Source organism: Rhinopithecus bieti, unplaced genomic scaffold (assembly GCF_001698545.2).
Source record: "Rhinopithecus bieti isolate Rb0 unplaced genomic scaffold, ASM169854v2 scaffold_32008, whole genome shotgun sequence".
In the NCBI taxonomy this organism is placed as follows: Eukaryota; Metazoa; Chordata; class Mammalia; order Primates; family Cercopithecidae; genus Rhinopithecus; species Rhinopithecus bieti.
The window spans coordinates 3,741,365-3,752,188 of record NW_016814433.1 but is presented as its reverse complement, the minus strand read 5'-3'; the positions used below and the strand labels follow the sequence as shown (position 1 = coordinate 3,752,188).

At 50.3% G+C, this 10,824-nt stretch overlaps 1 protein-coding gene across 1 annotated transcript in view; it reads left to right on the top strand.

The window, feature by feature from the left end:
- Window positions 1-10,824, top strand: part of CTC1 (CST telomere replication complex component 1) — a 22,678-nt gene that overhangs the window by 10,977 nt on the left and 877 nt on the right. The window contains exons 3-21 of the mRNA XM_017850580.1: window positions 655-892; window positions 1,042-1,253; window positions 1,745-1,889; window positions 2,913-3,197; window positions 3,294-3,422; window positions 3,963-4,195; window positions 4,322-4,499; window positions 4,593-4,793; window positions 6,521-6,647; window positions 7,078-7,192; window positions 7,329-7,653; window positions 7,741-7,830; window positions 8,085-8,278; window positions 8,859-8,947; window positions 9,042-9,216; window positions 9,539-9,616; window positions 10,072-10,216; window positions 10,312-10,376; window positions 10,626-10,791. Coding sequence (XP_017706069.1) covers window positions 655-892; window positions 1,042-1,253; window positions 1,745-1,889; window positions 2,913-3,197; window positions 3,294-3,422; window positions 3,963-4,195; window positions 4,322-4,499; window positions 4,593-4,793; window positions 6,521-6,647; window positions 7,078-7,192; window positions 7,329-7,653; window positions 7,741-7,830; window positions 8,085-8,278; window positions 8,859-8,947; window positions 9,042-9,216; window positions 9,539-9,616; window positions 10,072-10,216; window positions 10,312-10,376; window positions 10,626-10,791 — 3,190 coding nt within the window. The remainder of the gene's footprint in view (window positions 1-654; window positions 893-1,041; window positions 1,254-1,744; window positions 1,890-2,912; window positions 3,198-3,293; window positions 3,423-3,962; window positions 4,196-4,321; window positions 4,500-4,592; window positions 4,794-6,520; window positions 6,648-7,077; window positions 7,193-7,328; window positions 7,654-7,740; window positions 7,831-8,084; window positions 8,279-8,858; window positions 8,948-9,041; window positions 9,217-9,538; window positions 9,617-10,071; window positions 10,217-10,311; window positions 10,377-10,625; window positions 10,792-10,824) is intronic.

Genomic DNA, 10,824 nt, shown 5'->3' with positions numbered 1-10,824 from the left:
AAAAAAAAAAAAAAAAAAAAAAAGAGAATTGCCTCTGTTATTTACAAAGTGTTCTCCCCACACATTCATTTATCAGGCTGCTCATGCATTCCTATTTCATTTCTCTGGGTCCTCTCCCTGGCACCATCTTGTTGAAGATACTGTTCAGCACAGAATTGGACTCAGATCCCATCCTTATTTTCTTTTTCCTTTTTTTTTTGAGACAGAGTCTCACTCTGTTGCCCAAGCTGGAGTGCAATGGCGTGATCTCGGCTCACTGCAACCTCCATCTCCTGGGTTCAAGCAATTCTCCTGCCTCAGCATCCCAAGAAGCTGGAGTTACAGGTGCCCACCACCATGCCCAGCTAATTTTTTGTATTTTTAGTAGAGATGGGGTTTCACTATGTTGGCCAGGCTGGTCTCAAACTCCTGACCTCAGGTGAACCGCCTCGGCCTCTCCAAGTGCTAGAATTACAGGTGCAAGCCACTGCGCCCGCCCGCATCCTTATTTTCTTAGGCCTTTAGCCCCAGGTTTTACCCCTTTAATCAAACTCACCTCTTAGTCCATGTTCCCCTGCAACCTTTCCTTGGGCTCTTGAGGGTTTGTCAGGGTTGAGGTTTACCTACTAGGCTTGGACCTGTGTTTGCAGGACCTCTGTTCCCTTCACTTTACAGCTTCGTCTCAGTACAGGACCTCAAGACTCACCAGCATCTCCCATGCTGTAGCCATCTGTCCTGGAGCAGTACTGCATACCAGGCCTGGGCCCAAGAGGCTGGACCAAATGGAAACCCCCTGCCCCGAGAGCAGCTGTTGCTTTTAGGGACACTAACAGACCTACGGGGGGACTTGGAACAAGAGTGCAGGAACGGAAGCCTCTATGTGAGAGATAACACTGGCGTCCTGAGCTGTGAGGTGAGTGGAAGGTGGAGGTCAGATGCCTCAGATCCTGACAAGAATGGTGTCCAAGGATCAAGACAATTAAGTCTCTGAGGAAACAGACGGGGAGGTGGGTGGATAGGGTGCTAAGGTCCTGATTAACCCTTGCTCTTGGTCTTTTTTAGCTCATCGACCTGGACCTTTCTTGGTTGGGCCATCTTTTTCTGTTCCCCCATTGGAGTTACCTCCCTCCTGCCAGGTGGAATTCCTCAGGGGAGGGGCACTTGGAGCTGTGGGATGCCCCTGTGCCAGTGTTTCCTTTGACCGTCAGTCCTGGCCCGCTCACTCCTATCCCTGTCCTCTACCCAGAAAGTGCTTCCCGCCTGCTCAGGCTCAGGTAATTTCCCCCTCTAGGCATGGCGGGGGCACTGTGAAATTGGAGGCTGATGGTGGGTCAGTGGAGGGAGAGAAAGAAGGGCATTGACAGTAATATAGATGGAATGTTCCAAATCAAGGGAATGATGGCCTTTGAATGTTAAGAAGGTAAAGAGAAGGGTTTTTCAAGGGATCTGTGCCTTATCTAATGGGGGCAAGAGAATTTTGAAGGTTTTTAGCATACCTAGCTTTGGGCTGTGGACATTTTGTATCACTACCAGGTTATTCTTTCCTGTGGAAGGGACAGCATTTATAGGGAAAAAGAAGAGAAATAAAGATGACTGCTTCTTTTTTTTTTTTTCTTTTTGAGACGGAGTTTCACTCTTGCTGCCCAGGCTGGAGTTCAATGGCGTGATCTCAGCTCACTGCAACCTCTGCCTTCCAGGTTCAAGTGATTCTCTTCCCTCAGCCTCCTGAGTAGCTGGGATTACAGGGCTTTTTCTTCCTTCTTAGAAACAAGCTCAGAGGTGTGCAGCGAAACCTGGCTGGGAATCTGGTTCGATTGAGTGCTCTGGTGAAAAGTAAGCAGAAAGCTTACTTCATCCTGTCTCTTGGTAGATCAGACCCAGCTGACACCCACGTGTCTGTCATCGTGCAGGTGAGGATTGGGGTCATTTCAGCCATGGAAGTGGGGGAGGGTGTTAGAACTTTCAATTGGAAAGATAACATCATAGGAGAAGCCATGTAGGAAAGGAGGACAGTTGGGGAAAGCTGTTTTCTGGAATAGCGCTGTTGGAAGAAGATTCCAGGAAATGTTTGTGCATAGAGGAAATAGACTTTCCGCTTTGCAATTCACTTAAGCACACAGCTTTTAGATTGTATGTGACCTTTTAAAAAACTGCCACACTCACTTGTGGAAGATGACCAAAGAAATCATTCATCTTAATACCATTGAGACATTGAATACAGGCATTAAAAAAAACAACAACTTGGTACTTACTGTTGACTCTTTTTGCATCACCTGGTACAATTTTATTTTCATAATTTCAGCTTTTAGACTCAGGTGTATGTGCTTGTTTATTAGCTGGGGATATTTTGTGATTCTGAGGTTTGGGGTATGATCGATCCTTTTACCCAGGTACTGAGCATAGTACCCAAGGTAGAAATTGTAAATCATTAATTTTTATTCTAATTGTTGTTTTATGACATATAAGTATCTGAATAATGTTTCTTTTCCTTTTTATAAAAAATTTAAAAATACGTGTATTTTGTAGAAATAGGGTCTCGGTATGTTGGAGAAGAACAGTTTATCATACTTCCCTTGATATCAGTCCCAATACCGGATACATATCTACTCAATACATATGGATTACATGAATGAATGTTGTTTGTGTGTTATGGGGTAGGATAGGGCACACTTTTCTCAATGGAATATTTATGTATTTTGAAGGAAGTTTTAGGGATGGTTTGTATGTTGGGGAAGTGGTTCGGAAATATTTGGCATCTCCTGTGAGAGAGGAGAGACGCTAAGATTTAATTGGCAGACATAAGGAAGATAGAAAAGTGAGGAGAGACTCACAGTGGGCAGGTCTCTGAGTTCAAATCGTGAGGGAAAGGGACTCTGTCAGAGCGGCAGTGTTGGGGTCTCTTGGGCCACATTGCCTGTCTCTGCACAAGCCAGGTCCCTGCCCAGCTGGTGTGGCACAGAGCCCTTCGGCCTGGTACAACCTATGTGCTGACAGAACTGCGAGTGTCCAAGATCCGTGGTCAGCGCCACCATGTTTGGATGACCAGTCAGTCGTCCCGTTTGTTGCTGCTGAAACCAGAACATGTGCAGGAGCTGGAACTGGAGCTGGAAGGACCCCTCTTAGAGGCTGATCCCAAGCCACTCCCCATGCCCAGCGTTTCCGAGGACGAGAACAATCCAAAAGGTCTTGTCCGGTATTCTAGACTCCTATCCTATTCGGTGAGCACGGAGAGATCCTAGAGCTTGAGGGGCCGGAAATGTGGGTCTTCAAAGAGGAAGAAAATAGCGGTCAACGGGACCTCGGCCTGTTTGCAGGGAGCAGTCACTGGCGTGTTGAATGAGCCAGCTGGCCTCTATGAGCTGGATGGGCAGCTGGGACTCTGCCTTGCCTACCAGCAGTTCCGTGGCCTCAGGCGGGTGATGCGACCAGGAGTGTGTCTGCAGGTATGTGAGATCAGGGCTGATAATGAAGAGACCTCTGCAGCTTCTCTTACCTTCACGGGCTCCTTTTCTGCAGCAGGGTGGTTATATAGAAATACAGAAATAAAAGTGTGTGTTGGGGGTCACTTTTGTTAAGGATAACTTGGACAGAAGTTTACATCAAAAAGGAGTAGAGTCTTGGGCACTGTGAGGGAGTTGTGGCCAGAGCATCTCCTTTAGCGAAGGGCCTTTCACCTGGAGGAGGAGATGGCTGAAGCACAGGTCTGGGGCCGGGATGATCCCAGGCGACCTGGTGAGAAGCCTCAGCCATGTCTGTTCATCCTGGAGCCACCCAGCCCACAGCAAGACTGAGTGGAGCTCATGGGAGATGAAGGCTGACCGCAATGGGAGTGGGTTGTAGTGGAAAGCAAGGCCAGCCCACGTGGGAGAAATTGTTTTCCTTCTTCCTGGAACCCAGGCAGTGGCAAAGTGCAGTGAACTTTGCCTGGGTTCATTGAGTTGGGGGATTCATCTCTGCTTTTTCATTTTCTCTGCTTTCCCCAGCTCCAGGATGTTCACCTGCTCCAGTCAGTGGGTGGGGGCACAAGAAGGCCAGTGCTCGCCCCCTGCCTCCGTGGCGCTGTTCTGCTTCAAAGCTTCTCTCGTCAGAAGCCTGGGACTCACTCATCCCGTCAAGCCTACGGGGCCTCCCTGTATGAGCAGTTGGTGTGGGAACGTCAGTTAGGACTTCCCCTCTACCTGTGGGCTACCAAGGCCCTGGAGGAGCTGGCCTGCAAGTGAGGAGGCTGAGGGCCCAGGGCGGGGAGGCAGTGGGAGTAGCACACTTCCTTGGCAAGGAGAGCAGGATTCTTGAAGAGACAGGCTCTTCAGGGGAAGTGACTGCGCTGCTTTTCCTGGCCAAGGCTGTGTCCCCATGTGCTGAGACACCACCAGTTCCTGCAGCATTCCTCTCCTGGGAGCCCCGGCCTGGGACTGCAACTCCTGGCTCCTACCCTGGATCTTCTAGCTCCGCCAGGCAGCCCTGTTCGGAATCCACACAGTGAGATCCTTGAAGAGCCACATCACTGTCCCCTCCAGAAAGTATGAGGATGTGGGGGAAGGATGGTGGCAGAACACTGGAGGACACCTGGGGCCCATGGGACACACTCCCGATTTCTCTTCCCTCCTTGACAGTACACTCGGCTGCAGACTCCCTCCTCCTTCCCCACTCTGGCCACCCTGAAAGAGGAAGGACAGTGTAAGGCCTGGGCCTCCTTTGACCCTAAGGCCCTTCTGCCCCTCCCGGAGGCCTCCCACCTGTCCAGCTGCCAACTCAATCGCCGCCTGGCTTGGTCCTGGCTCTGTGTGCTGCCCTCTGCCTTCCACCCAGCCCAGGTAAGGGGGACCCTTGGAGGACTCAGGGGACTTCCTTTTTTTTTTTTTTAGAGACGGAGTCTCGCTCTGTCGTGCAGGCTGGAGTGCAGTGGCCGGATCTCAGCTCACTGCAAGCTCCGCCTCCCGGGTTTACCCATTCTCCTGCCTCAGCCTCCCGAGTAACTGGGACGACAGGCGCCCGCCACCTCACCCAGCTAGTTTTTTCTGTATTTTTTTAGTAGAGACGGGGTTTCACCATGTTAGCCAGGATGGTCTCAATCTCCTGACCTCGTGATCCGCCCATCTCGGCCTCCCAAAGTGCTGGGATTACAGGCTTGAGCCACCTCACCCGGCCACTTCCTTTTTTTGTCATCCTTATTGCCACGACCCTAGTCTCAGTTACTATCATTTTTTTGTCATTTTGACTACACTAGCCTTCTAAGCAGACCACTTCATCTGTTGTTGGCCCCTCCAGTTCATTCTCTCTGCAGCAACTAGAAAGGAGGGTTATGCCAGGCACAGTGGCTCATGGCTGTAATCCCAACACTTTGGGAGGCTAAGGCATGAGGATCACTGGAGCCCGGGAGTTTGAGACCAGCCTGGGTAGAGACGTTGTTGCCACAAAAATTTTGTTGTAATTAGGTGTGGTGACACGCGCCTATGGTCCCAGCTACTCAGGAGGCTGAGGTAAGACCGCTTGAGCCTGAGAGATCAAGGATATAGTGAGCCAAGATCACACCACTGCACTCTAACCTGGGCAATAGAGCAAGACTCAGGGAAAAAAAAAAAGGAAGTTAAAAAAAGTGAAACTTGTATTACAGAACTCTCTTGTTTAAATCCTTTTTTTCGAGACAGGATCTTGCTCTGTAGCCCAGGCTAGAGTGCATTGGCACGATCATGGCTCATTGCAGCCTCGACCTCCCAGGTTCAAGTGATCCTCCCACTTCAGCCTCCCAAGTAGCTGAGACTACGGGCGTTCACCACCATCCCTGGCTAATTTTCTTTTTTTGTGTTTTTGGAACAGAGTCTTGCTCTGTCACCCAGGCTAGAGCGCAGTGGCTCTATCTTGGCTCACTGCAACCTTGCCTCCTGGGCTCAAGCAGTCCTCCCACCTCAGCCTCCCGAGTAGCTGGGACTATGGGCATCCATCACCACTTCCAGCTAATTTTTGTGTTTTTGTAGAGATGGGATTTTGCCATGTTTCCCAGGCTGGTCTTGAATTCTTGGACTTGAGTGATCTGCCTGCCTCAGCCTCCCAGAGTGCTGGGATTACAGGCATGAGCCACTGTACCCAGCCTGGGTTAATTTTTACGTTTTTTGATTTTTAGAGATGGGGTCTCTCTATGTTGTCAGGCTGATTTCCTCCTCCTGAGCTCAAATGATCCTTCTGCCTTGGCCTCCCAAAATGCTAGGATTACAGGCGTGAGCCACTGCACCCAGCTTAAATTCTTTGCATGCCTCTCCCAGTGCATATAAAATAAAATCAAACGTCTCATTGTGTCCTATGAGATCCCGCATGGCTTCTTACCTGTAACCTCTATTTGTACCCTTTCTCTTCTACAAAATGTGTGAATGCATGTGTGTTTTTTTGTCTGTCTTCCTCACTTGAATGTAAATTCTTTGGAATCAGAGACATGCCTTTTTTGTTCACTTTGTAGCTTTACCATGTAATACAGCATCTGGCAAATAGTAGATGCTCAGTATTTGCTGAATAAACATTTGGTAACTCAACCTTCATCTTCTTGCAGGTTTTACTTGGGGTTCTGGTAGCTTCATCTCATAAAGGTTGTCTGCAACTTCGGGACCAAAGTGGCTCCTTGCCCTGCCTGCTCCTGGCCAAGCACTCTCAACCCCTCAGTGACCCACGGCTGATAGGTTTGGAGTTCAGATGTGGAAAGAAGATGGTGGTGGGGTGGTGGTTCTCACAGCCAGGGGATCCTGGGAGGAAAAGTCTGCTGGGATTTACTAGAGATGCTGAAGTGACATATGTCAATCAACAACTTCTGGGAGACGGGTATGGCAGGCTGAGAACAGGAGCAAGAAGACCCCTAGCCAGAATTTCCAGCACGCATTTCTCCACCATAGCTCCTAACATGCACTCCAGGATTACAACTGTGTCTCCTACATTCTTAGTTTGGAGAGAAGGTGTCACCCCTCTAAGGTGGGGGTCAGGTGTGGGCTTTCATGTCATGTTAGGGCAGCAGCTCTGGCCTGGGATGGGGAGTGAGACTGGTAGGATGGTCTGCCTTGCAACCCACCCCACAGGTCTCCTTTCTTGTCAAGATAGAAAACTTTCTTCCTCTAGGCTGCCTGGTGAGGGCAGAGAGGTTTCAGTTGATCATAGAGAGGGACGTGAGAAGCAGCTTCCCTTCCTGGAAGGAGCTGAGCATGCCAGGCTTCATCCAGAAGCAGCAGGCCAGGTTGGCTGCTTGGGGTCATGGTTGTCCTGAGTCTGGGGGGGGAAGGAAGGGCCTGGTGAAAGGAGTGGGACTCTGGGGACCAAAATACCCAATGCCTGCATCACTTAAGAAATCTATTCCTTGTCTCTCCCAACAGAGTCTATGTCCAGTTCTTTCTGGCTGATGCCCTGATCCTGCCTGTGCCCAGACCCTCCCTTCATTCAGCAACACCCTCAATACCTCAGACAGATCCCACCGGCCTGGAGGGACCCCACCTAGGACAGAGCCGACTCTTCCTGCTCTGCCACAAGGAGGCCCTCATGAAGCGGAATTTTTGTGTCTCTCCAGGAGCAAGTCCAGAGGTGCCCAAGCCCACCCTCAGTTTCTGTGTGTTGGGGAGCTGGCTTGGGGGCACCCAGAGGAAGGAGGGGACTGGATGGGGGCTGCCCCAGCCCCAAGGAAATGACGACAAGGATCAGAAGGTAAACTGGGACTCCAGGGACCCAGGACCTGACCTGTGCCCTGAGTCTCTGGCTGGGATCCCAGCACTTTGCTCTCCATCCTCACAGGTTCACCTCATTTTCTTTGGCGCTTCAGTCCGCTGGTTTGAGTTCTTGCACCCGGGGCAAGTGTACCGACTCGTAGCTCCTGGCCCCCCTGTGAGTGCCCTACTTCATCATTCCTTTCCCCAGAAAGCTTTTTTGGGGTTGGGGTCTAAAGAGGGCATGCCAGTGCCTGGTCACTCTAGGCCTTCTGGAAGAAGGCTGGACTTAGATATACCAGAAAGCCTGTGTGTGTTGACACACTTCCTTCTCCATGTTCCAGAAAGAACAAAATTGGGTCAGAATATTTTGTGAACCTCCCACTGGACTAGCACACACTCACAGACAGTCGTCTTCCCATTTCTGTGCAGACACCAATGTTGTTTGAGAAGGATGGTTCATCCTGCATATCTCTGCGTCCTCTGGAGTTGGCTGGCTGTGCATCCTGCCTCACTGTCCAGGACAACTGGACTCTGGAGCTTGAAAGCTCCCAGGACATCCAAGATGTGCTGGATGCAAACAAGGCATTGCCTGAATCCTCACTGACCGACCTGCTCAGTGACAAGTAAATGTCCACCAAGCCCCTCTGGTTAATTTGGCCACTTTTTCTTCTCACAAGCTAGCTGGGTTTGGTGAAGACTTCATTTTCTTTTGCAGTAGGTATTTCTTTTGTTATTTTTTTTTAGGACAGAGTCTTGCTCTGTTACCTAGGCCAGAGTGCAATGGCCTGATCTCAGCTCACTGAAACCTCTACTTCCCCTGTTCAAAGGATTCTCCCACTTCAGCCTCCCAAGTAGCTGGGATTATAGGGGTGCATGCCACCACGCCCAGCTAATTTTTTTGTTTTTTTAGTAGAGACAGGGTTTCGCCATGTTGGCCAGGCTGGTCTCGAGCTCCCACCTCAGTCTCCCAAGTGCTGGGATTTAGGGGTGTGAGCCACCTTATGTGGGTTTCGAATGATCTGCCACAACCCTCTTTTTCCCGTGTTTCTCTTAGTGTGCAGTGTGGCGGGGCTCAGGGTTTTTCAGGACTTTATATATGAAATTCTAGCAGATACTTTAGTTCCATTTTCTGCCTTGGATCTGACTGTCTCCACGCTGTGCTTTCTTATGCCTCCATTCACAGTGTATTCCCCGACCTTCCAGTTTCACAGATTCCTTGGTGTCTTTCTCCGCTGAGATTGTGTCACGGACACTGTGTGAACCCCTTGTGGCCTCTCTCTGGATGAAGCTGGGTAATGAATCTTCCTTTGTGGGGAAAGTATGAAATAGAGTGATGGGCCTTTGTGGACTTCACAGATCCTACTAACACCCACCTTCCTTCTGTAGGGAACACAGGGGCCATGAGAAGGTGTGTGAAGCTAACCGTCGCTCTTGAGACTGCTGACTGTGCATTTCCCCCTCACCTGGATGTATATATCGAAGACCCCCACTTGCCTCCCTCACTAGGACTCCTTCCAGGAGCCCGGGTCCACTTTAGCCAGCTGGAGAAAAGGGTTTCCAGGTGAAGATGTGTAGTGTCACCTGCCTCCTCTTGCTACTGATGTAGCTCTCTGGAATGTCCATCCCTGCTTAACTTTGCTTCAGCGACCCCTTCTCTTTCATACAGCTTTCCATATATCAGTCTGCCATTTGTGCCCAGTACCCTCATGAGGTATTGCAGTCTGGTCCTCCTCCTAGTCTTTCCCCTAGCTTTGGTAGGGCCATAGCCAGGGTATGTCCCTCAGGGGGAGTGGCCAATCTGTGGTGCTTGATCTCTGAGTCCCAGCTTCTACTTCAATTTGCCTTGTCTTCCTGTTCACTCACTGTTCCTCTTCCACTTGCAGATCTCACAATGTTTATTGTTGTTTCCGGTCATCCACTTATGTGCAGGTCCTGAGTTTTCCCCCTGAGACCACCATCAGGTCAGTGCCCAGACCCCAACCCCTAAACTTCTTGGCTTCACATCTGCATCTCCCACATGTCCCTGGTTCTGAAGATTTTGCCATCACTACAGTCTTCTCCAATCCCAACAAAATGTGTTGAGTTAGAGGAGCTCCTCTACCCCAAATAAAAAATGCTCTGTGCCTATCATTGTACCCAGAATCATTTAGTGTTCTAGGCTTTTGAGGGCTTTTCAGTCTAACATGCAAATGTTTCTTGGCTAACATCATGGTGTTCAAACCTGACAAATAACCAATGACTATCAGAGATCAGGAATTAAAATGGGGGCAGGGGATGGGGCTTCTAGGAGCACATGGAACCCACTGCTATCCCCATCGTGATGCCCTGTATGTCCTTCTAGACCCACCTTGCTTTCAGAACCCCTTTGCCTGTTCTGTTTCTTGACCCCTGTGTCTGTGTCTCTGTATTTATTTAGCATTCCCCTGCCCTACATCTACCTGGCTGAACTTCTGCAGGGTGGTCAGTCCCCATTCCAGGCCACTACCTCTTGCCATATTGTCTCCGTCTTCAGCCTTCAGCTCTTCTGGGTGTGTGCTTATTGTACCAGCATCTGCCCCCAGGTAAGGGAGGGAAGGAACAGGCTGAACTGGGTATGGAGTGCCAGAGGGATGTGATGGGACCAAGAGGACTTTTCCAACCACTGTGTTCATCTCAGGGAAAGTGCAGTCGCCTGGGCCCCACGTGCCCTACACAGACATCTGTAAGCCAGGCCACCATCAGGTGAGAGCACAAGGCAGGCACCCATTGTGCCATTTTCTTACTAGACCACTTTGTCTATCTGCAATTTCTACATTAGCATATTTCCTGGCTCATGAGAATTGCTGAATATTTTTTGAACGAATGAATGAGGGTAAGCTCCTAAATCTTTGAGCCAAAGACTGCAAACAGCGGGGAGGGAGGTATGTTGGGTCCGGGGTGTTGGCAAACTGGGTTGCTGTAGGCGTTTGTATTTCGTCCTGCTCCCCATAGGCTCCTGGTGGAGGACGGGACTGCCGAAGCTGTGGTGACCTGTAGGAATCACCATGTAGCAGCAGCACTAGGGCTGTGTCCTAGAGAGTGGGCCTCCCTCCTGGAGTTCGTCCGAGTGCCGGGCCGAGTGGGCTTGCAGTTTGCAGGGCCGGGAGCCCAACTTGAGGTGTGATGTGGCTGGGAGGGAGGGACTCAGTAT